This window comes from Vitis vinifera, chromosome 10 (assembly GCF_030704535.1).
Source record: "Vitis vinifera cultivar Pinot Noir 40024 chromosome 10, ASM3070453v1".
Classification (NCBI taxonomy): Eukaryota; Viridiplantae; Streptophyta; class Magnoliopsida; order Vitales; family Vitaceae; genus Vitis; species Vitis vinifera.
In genome coordinates this window covers 26,488,671-26,506,114 of record NC_081814.1, presented here as the reverse complement: position 1 = coordinate 26,506,114, position 17,444 = coordinate 26,488,671, and the positions used below count along the sequence as shown (strand labels likewise).

At 32.6% G+C, this 17,444-nt stretch overlaps 1 protein-coding gene across 6 annotated transcripts; it reads left to right on the top strand.

Annotated features, from left to right (window-relative positions):
* Positions 1-5,002: 5,002 nt before the first annotated feature.
* Positions 5,003-15,952, top strand: LOC100268113 (transcription factor SRM1). 6 transcript variants are annotated; one of them, XM_010657688.2, is made up of 4 exons: positions 5,003-5,169; positions 6,305-7,086; positions 14,289-14,792; positions 15,351-15,952. In XM_010657688.2, exons 2-4 carry the CDS (start codon positions 6,707-6,709, stop codon positions 15,394-15,396), a joined length of 930 nt encoding a protein of 309 aa, XP_010655990.1. In that variant the 5' UTR covers positions 5,003-5,169; positions 6,305-6,706; the 3' UTR covers positions 15,397-15,952. The 6 variants fall into 6 exon arrangements, with proteins under 6 accessions (XP_010655990.1, XP_019078288.1, XP_059595872.1 ...); XM_019222743.2 differs by lacking the exon at positions 5,003-5,169 and adding an exon at positions 5,518-5,534; XM_019222744.2 differs by lacking the exon at positions 5,003-5,169 and adding an exon at positions 6,156-6,172.
* The last annotated feature ends 1,492 nt before the right edge of the window (positions 15,953-17,444 follow it).

The following is a 17,444-nucleotide window of genomic DNA, read 5'->3' as shown; positions in this document are numbered from 1 at the left end:
AAAGTTTATTTGATAATGATTTTAAGAAGCACTTTTAACAAAGTATTTTTGAAGAAAAAATTAAGTATTTGGCAAATTTTAGGAAACCCTTTAAAAAGATCTGAAAAATTATTTATGGTATTAAAAAATCATTTATAGTGTTTTTTGAAGAGACACTTGAGAAATAATTTTTCTACAAATATTTTTGGATGAAACATTTTCACTAAAACCACTTTGAATAAAAATATCGTCAAATGCACACTTATTAGTGTGTTTGGTAGTGATTTTAAGAAGTGTTTATAATATTCTTAATTTTATTTTTCAAATGTTAAAAAAATTATAAATACTTTTTTAAATCACTGTCAAACGCACTTTAAGTGTGTTTGACAATGATTATGGGAAGTGCTTTTAGTCCTTTTAATACTTAAAAATATTCATTTTTCAAGTATTAAAAATACTAGAAACACTTTCTGAAATCGCTGTCAAACACATTTTAAAAGTGTGTTTGGTAGTGATTTTAGAAAACATTTCTACCATTTCTAACATTTAAATAATACAAATTTTAAAGTGTTAAAAAGTTATGAAACACTTCCTAAAATTATTGTCAAATAAGCTTTTAGAGTGTGTTTTGAAGTGTTTCCACTCGAAATGCCTTTAATGGAAATGTTTTTTCCATCACCTATCAAATAACTTAATTTAAGTTATTAAGTATATTTAGTAAAATAACTTAATATTATTATTTAAAGTAGATAACTTTAAGTAATAAATAAAAATAATTAACTTATTCTTAAATTGACATCTTCATTTTACATTTCTATCATCATTTACCACAATTATCTCCACGATCATCTTTTTTCTTCCATGACTTCCAATGTTACTTGACCTCTTTTACCCTAATTATAAATTTATGATGATAAATATGTCAATTTGATAATTTAGAATAAGTTCTAAGTTATTTTAAATAAGAATTAAATAATAAGTCTTAAGTCAATAACTTAAGTATAATTTAACTTAAAGTTAACTGAAATTATTAAGCAATAAGTATTAAGAAAATTAAAAATGAAAAAAATAAAATATAATTAAAATTAATGAAAAAATTATGTATTTTTAAATCATTTAATTTTTACACAAAAAAATAAATTAAATGAGTTTGAAGTGATATATGAAAATAATTTATTAATTTTAATTCTATTTTTTTCTCCTATTTCTCCTTAAAATTTTTGGAAACCAAACATCAACATTTTTCGATTTTTTTTTTGTAATTTTAAATTTTAAAAACATTATTGATATTAATGCTTCGTAGTCCACCGTCTTGTGCGGATGTTGACCCATCACCCATTATGAAAGTTAGGAACTTGTAATTTCACAAATATGGGGTCATGACTTATTCTCATATGCTAAATATTTTCCACCTGGACAATGTGAAATGTCATAACCCATCCTTTGATGAGTCATCGACGATGTGGGATATCATAACTCTCCTCCCATATGAGGCCTCAAGTAATTACGAAATGCTACAAGTAATTACGAAATGTTACAAGTAATTACGAAATGTCATAACCCGTCCTTTGATGAGTCATCTAATACTCTTTTGTTGTCTTGAGGTCTCCAATATTTGAATTTGTATACTTGGGGATGAAAATGTACTCTAATACCTTTGACTAAGATATTACATGTAATATGGTAGTTCCCGATATTTTTCAGTTTTAAAACGTGTTTGCACAATTAAGAAGTATTACTCTTTATAACATCAATAATTATCATTTTTAGACGATATGATATGTCATATGATGTTTTTAGATTTACTTTTAAAAAACTTAAAAATGATTAATAACCTTTTTAACCCTAATTTTTTTTAAATAAAAAAAATCCTTATAACCTTCATTGATATAAATGTTGTCAACTTAAAAAATTTTAGTGGGTTAAATCACCACTAAATTGATCCTCAAAATTATGATTTCTTAGTTCAACAAAATTTGGGTTTAATAAGTGATGAATCTTATACATTAAACAAATGACATACAATTCAAAAGGTGATATGTGACGAAATTTGGAAGATTACAAAATTAATATTAAATTAAATAATTAAAGCCAAAAAAGGATTAGAAAAAGATATTCCCTAAGTAAAGGAAATAAATCTTTTGATTGAAATTATAAGAAAATTAAAAATAAATAAAAATTCCAAAATGAAGGAAACAAGTTGGTAAAATAAAAAAACTAAATTATCTGAATTAAGAAATCAAATCTTAGGGATTTTAAATTTAATTCTTTGACTTCAATCATAAATAATGGTGACTTTCTCTTACGAAGATGATTGAAAAAATGATTTCACAAGGAGAAAATGCTAGACCTTCAAACATCAACATCCACGGGATTGTAATTAAAGCAATTGGAGAAGAGGAACATTTTTTTTTTTTGTAAAAAATATTACCATAAAGATTATACCCGAAAAATATTTCAATACAAGTAATTCTTATATGCATATTTTCTTATAGTTTTGTTTATTTTTATAGGAATTGTGTACAAATATCTTCACACTTATAAGTTTAAAAACACTAATATAGAGAATAATATTTTGAAGGTTGCTAAATGTGTCCACCCAATTTCTCTACATATGCATCTTTTCCATTTTGTTTTAAAATAAACCTTAGATATGAAATATCCAAAATACCCTTCAACCACTCTCCATCCACCCATGCAAAACCTAAACCCTAAACCCTATTTCTTCTCAATTTTCTTGTCTACGATGTTGCTAGCTGTGATTGGCGACAACTCATAGGTGTCCACCAATGATGCTTATTATTGTTGTGCAGTTAGAAAAGGGTATTTTGGTCATTTCACATAAAGAAAAAAAATAGATGAGTGTGGATAAAAATTAGATGGGTGTGTTTAAAATTTTATTAAAGAATAATCGGACATAATTATAATTTGTATTCAATAAAAAATTAAAAAATAAAATAAAATAAAATAATAAAAAAATCCCAAGATAGGCCAGCTTGGACCATGGAGACACAATCACACTCCAAAAGTATTGAGACATCTTCCTACCAAAAAAGAAGGAAATAGAAATGCGGTAAAAAGTTGAAAATAGAAACTTTTGAGATTGTCATAAAGTTGAAAAGGGCAGAACTCAACCACAATGATGGAAGTGTTGTGGGTAAGGACTAAGGACACAAGGATATAATTTTCGTATCAAGTTTGGCACCAAAATTTATTGACAAATCTGATTGTAATCTTCTTCACAATCAATATTTTATTGGATTGTTAGTTTTAAATTCTAAAAACTGACAACATCAATATCATTTCACCAAACAAATCTTATTTTATATACCAACTTTGGAATCTACTCATGTGTAATTAGGTTTATATTCCAATAATCTCTTGACTCACAATTTTTATTTTTTATTTTTTATTATTGTGAAGGTATATTAAATAATACCATTGTTCTTTTTCTTTTCAAGACAAAAAATTGTGTTGGGTGAAACTCTATATTTATTACTTAATCAATTAAGTTGAATTTAAGTTAAATCATATTTCAGTTGTTAATTTAAAACTTATTATATAATTTTTATTTTAAGTCCGGGGTTTATTTGATAAAATTAACTTAAAATATATTTTAAATCATCAAATTCATATATTTATTTTCGTAAATTATAATTAAGATAAAAGAGGTTGAATAATAGTGAATATCATGAAATAGTAAAGAAGATCATAAAGATAATTAGAGTAAATAAAAATAAAAAGGTAAAATAAAAATATAGATTTAGGAATAAGTTAATCGTTTTTATTTATTACTTAAAATTAATTTTTACTTTTAAGTTATACTATTAAATTATTTTATTAAACATATTTAATTTATTTAATGACTCAAATTAAGTTATTATATTATTTTAAGTTAGTAAGCCGATTTATTAAACATCCAATAAAATTTGTCAAATTTCATAATTTAATATCCAATAATAATATTGGAGGTCAATAGATTTTAAAAGCATTCTATATTTAGCTTATTCTTTATTGTATTTAGTACGATGCAAGGAAATTTAAAATATATCATCCACATGTTTTATTATTTTTAAAAGCACTCTAAAAAAAAATTTAAAAATAACTAAATTTTATTTTTAAATATATTTTAAGAATAAATGATTACAAATACCATTTTCAATAATAAATTTGTTAAATATATATTTTTTAAATTATAAAACTATTTTGGTCATAATAGAAATCAATTTTGAAGAAGAGTTCTCGATCAAATCCGTATATAGGCCTTTGATTGCACTTTTGTTTTTAAATTTATTTTTATAATTAAAATTATAAAATAGTTTTGAAAGTCATATTTGAAAATTCATGTTTCAAAAATCCATTTCTTTTAGCTTTTTTATTTTTTATTAAATTAAGAAAAAAAACACACCTCACCTATCATCATTGAAACTTCAGTAGAAAATCATTGAAAAATCATTAAAAAAACATTTTTTAATAAAAAATTAAATTAAACATAATAAAATACTTATCCATATTTTATAATCTTGTTATTTATTTATTTAATTTAAAATTTTATTTAAAAAATGTTTTTTCTGCCACTAGAAGTAGCTTTCTACTTTCTTGTCCACTTGGGTCTGCTGAAAATTTTTCAAAAAGGTCAAAAGGGAAAAAGAAAAAATGGGATACAAATGGTCTCCAGTTTGAGGGTGTTTGATTAGTGTTTGTTGTTTGTGCCTCAGATGATGGGTTGACGGTGTCAGATATTAATGGGTTTGTGCAGATTCCAGTGTTTTTGTGAGCAACTTGGGTGAGCCTTTTTCAATCCCAGCTGTCTTACTCTTTGCAAGTAGTTGCTGTGATGGGCCCTACAAGACCCATCCTGTGGATATTTCAGGATAACGCATCAACATCATCCAGAGTTTCCCTGTGCTCATCCCGTAAATTTCAACTCTTTTGGGGTTACTTCTAAACCCAAATCTTGTTCTCTTTCGTGGGTTCTTTTGGGTTTATCTCACTTTCTAGACCCTCCCATTTTTTTGTTCTCATTAGGGTTCTCTAATCTTGCTTGTAAAAATACACAGTGGAGTTTTACTGACTTAAGCTCACTCTTTTTATTTATTTATTTAATTTAATTTTATTTTGTGGGTTTTGTTGGAAACTTTTTACAGAAAAGCAGAGAGGGGAAGTAGAGTGAAATCTCGGACTCTCAAGGTTAGATTTGTAGTTTTTCTTTTGTTAATAGCACATGATGTAAATGATGGTTTTTTGGGTGTTGGTTAAACTGTCAGAATCTTAAGAGCAGTACGATCAGCTGTAGGTAATCTTTCATTTTTATGGCGTTTTGTGAGGGTTAAACAGTGAGTAGAAGTGGAATCTGAGGTGGGTTTTTCAAATCAAAGGGTTGTTGAAAAGGAAAACCCAGGATTCACTTAGTGGTTTTGGTCTTCTTCAGTGAAAAAATTAGGGTATCTTGAGATTGGTTTTTCAAATTGAACCACAGGAGTCAACAAACTGGGTTTACTATCTACATCCAGGACCCTTACTCTTGTTCAGTGGGAAAAAAACATATTTCTGAGGTGGGTTTTTGCTAAATATGGCTAGAAACCAAAATCTTATAGTGGGGGTTCGGCCCATGGTTTTGAATTTTGATGTCATATTTCAGAATTTGAAGGATCTGAGAAAACTGGGAATTTAACCTTTTTGTTTTTTATATAGAATTTCTAGTGTATGAATAATTTTTGAAAAAAAATTGAACTTTTGTTCTGTTTTTTCTTTTGTTTTGAATTTTTCCCTTCCGAAACCCAAATGTACATTGGTCTGCTTGCGATGTTTTTGGAGTAAAAGTTAGAATTTCCCTTAACTTTGCTTCGTAGCAAATGAGGAGTGTGTATATAAATGATGGTGATTTTGCTCTCTGTTGATCAACAGAAGAAGACAAATATATGTAAAAATGAGGTTTATGCCAAGCAGTATTGTAGCAGAAGGATGAATTTTTGTGGGCCTGTGCTGTCAAAAGTGTTATTATCAAGGAGGGCTTTTGTTTAACTGGGTTTTTGTTGAAATCAAGAATAGCAATTTTGAATATTTATATTGAGGTCCATTATTGGCTTCTGGTTTTTTCTCCTTTGTTTGGTTTCTCTGTGGTCTCCACATAGAACAATCCAAAAATCTAATTACCGTCCAATTGACTTCACTGTAATTTACATCTATCCAGGTGAATTCACCGATGTCATTAATATCATTTTTTTGTTTTCCAAAATTTTATTTATTGCATCTTTGGGTTTTATGGTATTCAGATATTTCTCATGGTCTAACTGAACTTTGTTGCCTTTTCTTTCATCATTAGGTCAGCATCTCACAAGAGTCCATTTTTGAATTGTGGAGCAAAGAGCCATTGAATTCTTCTTCTTCTTCTTCACTGGTATTTGGGGGACTAATTGGAGGCAGTCTCTTGTGCATCTCCCTTGGTCTTTGGTGAGGGGGGCGTTTGTTTCTCTTCTTGCTTGCCTCTCTTCTCTGACACATCTGCTTCCCATAATCCTTCTCTTTCAATCATTCAGAGTTCAGTGTTATCGGGTACCCCTTATTCCCTTAAAGGAATTGTTCAGATCCAATTATATGAGGTATTCTAAAAAAATCCAGTGTCTTGGAGATGGGTTTTTGCCTGGATTTTAGAGCAGTATGGTGAAATATTTTTTCAGTTCTTCCTGTGGATGTGATTCTTGATAGTGGACTCCTAAAAGACTAAATGACCGGAGATGAAGTAAGTGATAGCTCCTTGTGGAGTAGGGAGCAGAATAAGGCATTTGAGAATGCCCTGGCAACTTATCCTGAGGATTTATCAGATCGGTGGGAGAAGATTGCTGCAGATGTACCAGGGAAAACCCTAGAAGAGGTTAAACATCATTATGAGCTTTTAGTTGAAGATGTTACCCAGATCGAGTCTGGCTCTGTGCCTCTACCTTGCTATAATTCTTCTTCTGAGGGTTCATCAAGCCATGTGGGTGATGAAGCAGTTGGTAAGAAGGGCAGCCATTTTTCAAACAGTGAGTCCAATCATGGAGGGAAGGCTTCAAGGTCAGATCAGGAGCGTCGCAAAGGGGTTGCTTGGACAGAGGATGAGCACAGGTGAATTTCTCACTGTTAATTAATCTTCATACCCTCTATAGAATTGTATATAGAAACTGGAAAGATAACTGAACAATGATAAAAATTGGTTACTGTTGCATTCCTTTAGTGATTAGTGGGTCTCTGCACTATTAATCTAGTTATATGCTTTACAGATTAACTTTGTGGATTCTTGTGAGACTATGAGGCTAACAGGTTATAATTTTATAATCCAAAATGATGCGAGTTAGATGAGGAAAAGGGAACTTGGATATATATTTATATATTTCCTTATGCACATGGCCTTAAAGTCTTGTTGTTTATGTGTTTGTTTGCCACACTTGTGTCAGAAAGGAAGTTTTTATTTATTGTGTGATTATAAGTTTTTAGTCTTTCATAGTAGATTGTATTAATTCTTTTTTTGATCAGAGATTTTGTAGTAAGTTTTTAGTCTTCCATAGTAGATTGTATTAATTCTTTTTTTGATCTAAAATAATAAGAGCAGAGAAATTTAAAGTTATTTTTCATTATCTCCTAGAACTATTTTGAATCAATGGTTGTTTCAGTGGAGAAGGAGACCTAGGATACATAGATTTGAACTTCAGAGTGTAACTAAAATGAAAGAGAAACTAGTTGCTTTTCTTGAAAGTGGATTTGATAGAGCTGTGGTATAGTGTGATGGATATGAGGTTTCAAATGTTGAAATCAAGTTAAACTTGAGGACCTGCACTCAGTTTGTGAAAGTCTAAAACCAAAATAATTATAATTTGCTTTTGTCTCAAACTTGCTGCCTCTAGGTGAAAATCTCCTTCTTATGCTTTGTTACAATCTTTTTCATCTTATCCTTCTCTATAAGAAAGCACAGTGATGCTTAAAATTTGAACTGGTTTAAATTCTGTGCACTAGGAAGTGGATTAATTTGTTGAAGTTCAAAACTTATGCTCAGGCTAGGAGAAAGTTTTGTCACATCAAATTTCCTAGATTGTTTTCCGTATATTACCCTCATGGAGTGAGAATAAAGCTTCTAGCTTTTATCAGTTCACACACCCTTGTAGCTGCTGTTCCCCCAATCCCATGTTATCTTTTTGCCTTTGGTAGAACCGTACCTTTAGGGCCAAGTTGTAGGACTGACCTTGTACAACATTAATTCTTGGTACTTGAGCTGGATTCTTATGTGGTTTGAGGCTATGCTAGGCCTAAAGATTAATTTGGAGAAAAGTGAGCTCATCCCCATTGGGGAAGTCTCAAACTTAGAGGATCTTGTTGGGGCTTTAGGTTGTAAGGAGGGTTCCCTCCCATCTACGGATCTACCTATTTAGGACTTCCACTGGGAGCCCCTTTCAAGTCCTCTAGGGTTGGGATGGGGTGGAAGAGAGATTTCGAAGAAGATTAGTGTTGTGGAAGAGGCAGTATTTTTCAAAAGGTAGAAGGTTGACCTTGCTAAAGAGCACTTTGTTTAGTCTGCCTATTTACTTCATGTCTCTTTTTGTCATCCCAAGGAGAGTAGTTGCTAGACTAGAAAAGATTTAAAGAGATTTTTGTGGGGAGGAGGAGTCTTGGAACAAAAGCTGCACTTAATGAGATGGACTATTGTTTGGTTGGACAAACAGCAAGGGGGCTTGGGCATTAGAGATTTATCCATCCTCAATGAGGCTCTCTTAGGCAAGTGGTCTTGGAGATTTTCAAGTGAAAGAGACCCTCTTTGGAAATGGGTGATTGTGGGCAAGACGAGGGGGGGTTGGTGTTCTAAAGTACTGAGAGAAGGGCATTGTGTGGGGGTGTGGAAGGCTATTAAAGGCAGATGGCAGGTGTTCAAGACCAGAATTGGTTTTAAAGTTGGGTTTGGGAAAAAGGTGAAGTTTTGGAAGGACAAGTGGTATGGGGATTCATCCTTGAGGGAGTCCTTTCCAAAGCTTTATTCCATAGCCTCCTTTAAAGATGCTTTGGGTGAGTGAGTGACCTTTGGGAGGATGGTGGTTAGAGTCCTAGGTTTACTAGGCAATTGCATGATTGGGAACTAGAGGAGGTGCAAGCCTTCTTGGGGAGATTATCAGCACACCCCATTTTTGTGGAGACTGATGATGCCATGGTTTGGTTGCCTATGAAGGATGATACTTTTTCTGTTAAGTCATTCTACTCCTCTTTGGCCAATAGGAGGGTGGAGTTGTTCCTTTATAGTATAGTTTGGAATTCTTGGGTGTCCTTGAGAATTAGCTTCTTTGCTTAGGAAGCAGCTTGGGTCAAAATTTTGACTCCGGATCAGCTCAAAAAGAAGGGTTGGGGGATTCCTAATAGATATTACTTGTGTAAGGAAGAAGAAGAAACTAGTGACCATATACTCATCCATTGTTTGAAAGCTCGTTTGTTCTGATAGTTGATCTTTGCGCTCTCTGGCATCCAGCGGGTGTTAAGTTGTTCAGTTAGAGAGGTCCTTTTGAGTTGGCACTGGTCATTTGTTGGTAAAAAGAGGAAGAAGGCTTGGAAGGTTTCTTCGTTGTGTCTGCTTTAGGCTTTATGGCGGGGGAGGAATAAGAGGGTTTTTGACAACTATGAAAGTACAGATCAAACAATTAAAAATTCATTTTTGTATCTATTTTGGGATTGGGTTAGATTGTACATTGAAGGTGGATTTTTATCATTGATAGACTTTGTGGATTGGGTAGGCTCACTATAGGGCACGGTAGCGGGTTTTTGTGTTGTCGGTCCTTTTTTCTTTGTATACGGTGAGCATACTTTATTTCTTTTAATACAATTCTTATTTACCTATAAAAAAAAAAGATAAAAAAAAATGTCTTGGTAGGTCTTATGTGTCCAACAAAGTGTTCAGGGATCTTTTGAAGTCCATACTATCAAAAGGGAAAAAAAAGGATAAACCCAAAGACAAGGTTCACATTCTAAAGTGATGGATGATTTGTGGTGGGAATAAAGCTTCTAGTTAGTCTCAGTTTACACACCCTTGTGGCTGTGCTGTGCCCCCCACCCCTACCACCCTGCACCCTCTTTTTGCCTTTAATAGAACTACACTGCTAGGGCCAAGTTGTAGAACTGACCTTGTATAGCATTGATTTTTAGTAGGTCTTATGTATCCTACGGGTTAAAGATCATTGAAGTCCATCAAATCAAAAGCAAAAAAAGGGATAAGTTCCATGACTTTGTTTTGCAGTCCAAAGAAATACTACATTTCTACATTTTTTGATATGCTATTTATTTTATCTTATTTTTAAAATTTAGTATATATTTTTTCTATATATGAATCTTGACTTTTATTTTGGTGACATTATGTATATCAGAGCTCTTTTGTCTTCCTTTTCTTTCTTTCATATGGTTTTCTTTTATTTGAGTGAATAGAAGAAATTTAATTAATAGGACTACAATGTCTTGAAAGACCTAAACCCTAGTATTATTGTCAATAACTATAGGGTAATCCCCCAGAAGAACTAGATGAAGTAATTTCCAAAGAATGGTGACCTCTTTAATCTTGTTTGGATTCCTGTATGTGTTCCATGCCAATCATTTGCTTTGTGCTGACTGGGCCATATAACAGGTGAATAATTCATGATAGTTAGTCTAAAATGATGCCCCATTAAATAAATTCTCTTTTGTTTAAAACATGAACATCTCAAAACATACAAGAGATAAGGTTAGTGTGATTGTATGATTCAAATTTTTTGATGTTTTTATCTTTTCCCCTTTATTTTATGTTGCTGGTGACTTGTGTTGCTGAATGGTGTTAAAAAGTTTTTGAGTCTATTATCTCTTTGGTGAATTATGTTCCCTTATGTAGTTAATTATTTTCCTTTTCAATGTACTGCTCTTTGTTTGATGTTAGTGCACCCTCTTGTGGCTCTTGATTGTACATCAATTGAACCTATAGATGACACCAACCTTCAAGATTTACTTGATTTTGGACTTATAAGTGTGGTCTAGACTCTAGAGTCACTGGCAGTATATTTTTAAGAATGTTGCTGTCTTTTTCCTTCTTTTAGAAAGTTTTAGTGGTTTTTGCAAATGGAGCACAGAAGCTAATTTATATTCTGTCTTCAACCACCAAACTCTAAATTTCTTTGAGCTTCCTCTTTTTGTTCCTTTTGATTTGATCGATGAACTCCAAATCTGAATTCCTGTGAGGAAATTTCTTCTTTTTGGCTTCTTCATGTTCTTCTATTTTTGTTTCTTCCTTCTTTCCTATGTTGAAGAACCCAAGGACCAGTTAAATTGCTTATGTTGCAACCAAGGTTTCATTAAATGTATCTTCATAGAGGAGGAGCTTCTGACAGGACCTTGGCATGGGATAAGGCTTGTGCTGGAGTACATTCATGTGGGACTAGCAATCAAGCATGTGCTTTGTCTGCCGGTGAGTGAGAGATGCGATGGGGTAACCTCAATGCTGATAGAAAGTGATTTGCCTAGAATTGTTCATGAAATTCTGAAATGAAGTTACTATGACTCATAGGAGAAGAGTAGAGGAATTATTGACGTTTTGGCATTGACATGGGGTAGAGGAAGTGTCATTACATGGGAAAACTATTGAATGAACTGATCCACTTGACTACACTTAAATCTGATCACTCAGGGAGTCATTGAACCTTTACAACTAGCCATGGGGATGACCTGCTTAATTAACTTAGTGAAGATGGGTTCAATAGGCAAGGGGTTTCTAATGGGGAGAGGCATTAATTTTGGTTGCCTATTAATTTTCTCATTGATAATTTCTGAATAATGCAGTGTTTTATGTCTAGATGTTTAATGCCTGTTACTAAAAGCTGCACAAGTAGAATGATCCCTGTTGCTCTCTTGAGTTTCTGATATTCTATTTTCTTTGGAGTGGAAAACCATGGGCTTTCTGCTAAGGGGTTTTCTTTGCTTTACACTTGACGCTCTGTACATTTTTTTTTCCCTCTCTTGATGGATTCTTTGTCCTTCCTTTTGTACAAGCCCTAACTTTTTTGCAAGGTGCTGATTAACCTTGATGGGAAATGCTTCTGATTTGGAACTTGGCGTTGTGGTTAACCTTGATAGAAATAGATGGTAGCCCAAAAACTGTGCAAGCGAAGGCCTAGGGACCTTGATTCTAAAGCTTCATGATTCATATAACAATTTTTGAAGATTGTCCCGAGACCACTTGGGAGGTTTTCTAACTGCTTATATGTGTTTGTTTAAGTCTTATTTGGTCTTAGTTTCTGTCTTTTGGGTTTGTTTGGATGTAATTTATTGCATTGAAATATGGATCCACAAGTGAACTTCCCATGACTACACATGAGATGCAAGGGCTTAACAAATACCATGTAAAGTTGAGACACACATGGAAATCGGGTAGCCCAAACTCTTCTGAAGGGGGGCTATTGCTCATATCATATTGCTTCTCCAACATTCTTTGACAAATATTGGTCCAAAATTTTGAAATAATTCTTTTGATGCATACACATGGTTGACACCAGTCAGACATGCGGAAATATGGCTCTTCTGTTTCAATATAATGAAAAAAAGCATAATTTCACAACAAAATATTATAGGACATGAGTAAAATGAGGATACTACCAGATACACAAAAGAAACTACCAGATCTACAGAAATATATGCTTATCAAGTCAGTCAACTCAACAAAGCCTCAATTATTTTTCCTTTCAGCTCTATCTTGAACCATATCCTTTGATGATATCCTTGTTGGATGTGTGTGTTTCCACTCAGCTCAATCTTGAACTGTAGCCTTTATTACATCCTTAATGTATTGTGTGTATTCATGGTTAAAGAAAGTGGTAGTGATAGTTGGGGAATCTCTGGCATTGATGATGAACTGGTGGTAGTAGTAGGGGAGTCTTTGGCATTGATTTGGTTTATGCGAGAAGAGTGTAACAGAAGGATTTCTGAAGGGAGGGTCTCTGCTTCTGGGGAGGTCCTTCATAGTTGGAACTGTGCTATTGGGGATTTTGCTTATGAAAGGGAGTAAAGGTTTGTGGATAGCAAATATTTTATTTTATTTTGATATATAAAAATTAATGCAAGGGATAGCACATATTATGTGTATATGAATTTTCAATAGGCAAATATAAATCATATAAAAAGGGGCATGGATGACCCTAGAACATGAGATGCTAATGAGGAAATAACCATAACCAGAAGCTTAGGCAATTACTTAACTCTCAATATATAGAAGAGGGACAAACAGCCCGCCCCTATATCTGGTACCACAAAAATAAAGACTTAAGGCACAAGATTTCTGGTCTAACAAAAGGAAGAGTTCGGGATGCACTGTTCTTATTTACACCCATTGGATGCTTACATTTTTAGGGGTGAGCTTAAATTGGATGTGAATTTTTCTTAGCAGGAAATTGAATATTGATGCCTTTTCAGTTTGAAATCCTAGGAAAATCGGTGTAAGAGCCTATATAGACTTGAAGAGGGCAAAGGATATATTGCCTGCCTTTGCCAGGCCAGGAGTTTGGGTGCAGGTCTTTAGAAGTTGAGGTTCTTGTACTCATCTGAGGTTCTTACATCAACTTAAGCTGGGTGGCTAACCAGATAATTGGTTGATCTGCATCTAATGCAAGAATAAGATGCCAAATGTTCATAAGGGCAGGATCAAGCTTTTATAAATGCAGGGACCAAAAGGCTTCTGCTGTTCAAGTCGTAGATAGGATCTAACAACTTCTATTGTAGTGTTCAATCAACTTATAACTCACTTCATTGCAGCTGGAATCACCACCAGTAGAGGAATCTGATAACTTCTTCAAACTCCTTTGAGATGCCAGTGACACAATCTGGGGCAAACCTTCCAATCTCATTTGAGATCCTGTTTCTCACATATTTACACAATCACTGTCATTACTATTTCCTGATATTTTTTACTTAATTCTGTTCAATGGAGTGATGTTGGCTTTATGTGACTTTACACATGCACTGTGTTTTAGGATGCTTAATCTTAACAATTATATATGACATCTGGTTTAGCCTTGTCTGCTCCTATGGCTTTAGCTGAAAGCCCTTCTGCATGCTAATGCTATTTGGTTTCGACAAGCAGTTGCTTATGCGGTACCTTACATGTTAGTTATGGTTGTATCATACTTGAAGATAAACATAATGTCTGTGGATAGTAAAATAAGAAATGCTTCCTTGTCATGCTTAAGAAACTTGCTCTTTTCTATGCTAAACTCTGCTAAATCCTTGCTTGGGGTGAGTATTTTTTTTATTGGTATATCTCTAAGTCATGTGTCCTTTGAAAACAGGTTATTTCTTCTTGGTTTGGATAAATATGGGAAAGGTGATTGGCGAAGTATATCTCGGAACTTTGTGGTGACAAGAACACCTACACAAGTGGCAAGTCATGCACAAAAGTACTTCATCCGCTTAAACTCGATGAACAAAGATAGGAGGAGGTCAAGCATTCATGATATCACCAGTGTTGGCAATGGAGATATTTCTGTGCCCCAAGGACCAATCACTGGCCAAACAAATGGTTCTGCTTCAGGAGCTTCCTCCGGAAAATCAACTAAACCAACCCCTCAACCCCCAGCCGGGCCGCCGCCGGGGGTTGGCATGTATGGTTCTACAACTATAGGGCAACCAATAGGAGGACCCCTTGTTTCAGCAGTTGGAACACCAGTGAATCTTTCGGCTCCACCACACATGGCATATGGTGTCCGAGCCCCAGTCCCAGGAGCAGTGGTTCCTGGTGCGCCAATGAACATGGGTCCTATGACATACCCAATGCCACATACATCTGCTCATAGGTAATATGCTGTTGAACTTGCAAAATGTACAAAGGACAGGAGACTATATGACTCATGCTCGTGTTCGGTTAATGGGTTCTTTTCGACTTGAGCCAGAATAAGATTTTGCTTATTTGCAAGCACAAGTTGCCTAATGCCAATGTCATTTGTCAATTTTCTCATCAATTTTAAAGTAGCCCTATGGAGAAGAACTAAATGCATCAATATTATTTACTAGGGAGGAAAATGTGTCATTATTTACGGTAGACTAGAATTCTAGTTTCTTCCTCAAACATTTTGTCACAGTTAGTAATCTTCTTATTAGAGAGATTGCAGGGGTAGTTAAAAAAAACATGGCTTCTCTGTGGCAGAATTTGTATAGAACCCTCAATATTTTGCTATCTTTAGTAGCAAATATGGCACATATTGTGCCAAGCAATGAAATACATTTGATTGAATAATCTCATCTGATTGCTTTATCTGTTGGTCTGTTTCTCGGAATATTGCTGCATTACCCTGTTCATAAATATCTTTGTTTTCTTGAGTTTGAATTCTTGATCTTGTCGTTTGTTGTTAAAGAAACCCAGATGCATTTGTTTGGAACGAGCCTAGTCTTCCTTGGTAGCTGCTGCTGCTCTCTGCCCCATCAACTTTGGGGTCGTCTTCTTGCCTGACTTCGCTTCTTCCTCCTTCCTCATCGCAGGTTGGCATGCAGAGCGTGCTGAGTCCTCTTTCATGTGAGAGAGCATGATGTATATCTAAAAATCATGTGCAGCACTCTTGGTGTCTAACATGATATCAAAGCCTTGTTTAATAACGGTAGGATTGAGAGCGGGCTATTAGCTCTCCATACATGGGCATGGGCCGAATGTCTTCCATAACACTAAATGCATGTATTGTGTCTAGGGTAAGAAGAGGTAAGACTCTTCTTGAAGGCTGTATCTGCTTCTCCAGTAAGCATCTCAATGCTGAGCCCTTGTGCTATAAAATGATCTAGGTTAGGTTGTAGATTCTTGATGCATTTTCATCTTGTGTGGTGCATGATATAGAAACTAGAGCGTAAAGCCTAAAAGGGTCTGTGTCATTCAGTAATTTTGCTTTCAAACACAGTTTGCATTTGTGTTAATAATTTAATGCTATTTTTAGGTTGACATTTAAGCTGATTTAGGAAACTATTTTGAGTATTTGGGTTAAGCTTGGGTTGAATTTTCTCAATTTCAACTCAATTTGGATTAGACTCGGACCAAGGTTCTGATGGTGTAGGAGCTAAATTGAATCCAATTTATTTTATTTTTTTAAAACAACATAGATAATTTATATAATTATTATATATTTGAAATGGTTTAAAACAATTGATCAGATTAAATTATATTATGATAAATTTTATTTTGTTAGAAAGATGAGTAAATTTATCTGCTTTTTGTTATCATCTTGAAATATTATGATGTTAAGTAAATCTTAGTAAATAATATATATATATGAAGTTAAAAAAACCATTATGGGTAAGTTTTATGATCTAATTTTGATCATTAAAAACTATTCAATGTGTATGACTTAACCAACTTAAATTTAATTAAGGGTGTAGAATGTTTCTACCCGAAGTGTTTTTAGTAGAAGTATTTTCTTTAGGAGTGTTTTTAAGAAAATTACCTTTAAAGTGTTTTTTCAAAAAATATTGTAAGTGAATTTTTTTTTAAACTTTATAAATGATTTTTCAAAATTTTAAAAGTGTTTTCAAAATTTTGCTAAATTACAATTTTGTTTTTCAAAAACACTTTTTACTATTAAAAGTGGTTTTAAAAATATTATTAAATAGAGTCTTAGCTTTGAGGAAATGAAGCTGGATTGGGTTTGAGAGAAAATGAAGTTGGGTTGGGTTTTAGTATGAATTGAGTTTGAGTTTAAAAAATTGTCTTTTTTTTTCTTCGAATTAAATAAAATAATAATTTAAGATGTTTTAATCTTCTAGTACCATTAATTTTAAGTCATACTTGAATTTTGAGAACTTTGAAACCTAGACAACTTTTACATTGGTTTCTATTTAAATACCCGACAAATTTAAACACAAAATAAAATAAAATAAAAATAGATTTAAAGTTAGTAAATTATTTTTATATGTTTCTTGTCATTCATTATATTTATTTTTATCATTCATATAAGATTAAATAAATTAAAAATATATAAATTCTTAATTAATTTTAATTATATGATTTTTCTTTTATATTTTTATAATAAATTCAACATGAAAAAAATCATTTTCCTTTTCCTTAAATAAAACTTAAAAATAATTTTACTTGGAATTTAGTTTAACTTTACCAAGTAGTAATAAAAGTAATTATTATTCAATGTGGATGAATTTTATTATGCATTCTTTTTTCCTCTCTATAGAAAGCATTAGATGCCTTTTTTAATAATTATTAGATGAAATAATGATAATTGGTATTATAGTGGAATGGATGTGATGCAGAGTAATTAATCTTTAGAAACAATGTATTTTCATATTTCTTTTAGATACATGTGGCCTACTTGGCTTTGGGCTTATTTTAAAATATTTATTTTTGAAAAATTTTTATTTATTAAAAAACAAAAATTTTATTTATGGGTTGGATTTTATATTTTTATTTAAAAAGAAAAACAAAATATAAAATGAAACCCTAGATGATTGAGTCCTAA

Excerpts from the sequence above, each read along its gene's own strand:
- LOC100268113 (XM_010657688.2), top strand. The coding sequence starts at position 6,707 with ATGACCGGAGATGAAGTAAGTGATAGCTCCTTGTGGAGTAGGGAGCAG. Across the intron at positions 7,087-14,288 it reads TGGACAGAGGATGAGCACAG|GTTATTTCTTCTTGGTTTGG; the intron begins GTGAATTTCTCA and ends CTTTGAAAACAG. Across the intron at positions 14,793-15,350 it reads CCACATACATCTGCTCATAG|AAACCCAGATGCATTTGTTT; the intron begins GTAATATGCTGT and ends TTGTTGTTAAAG.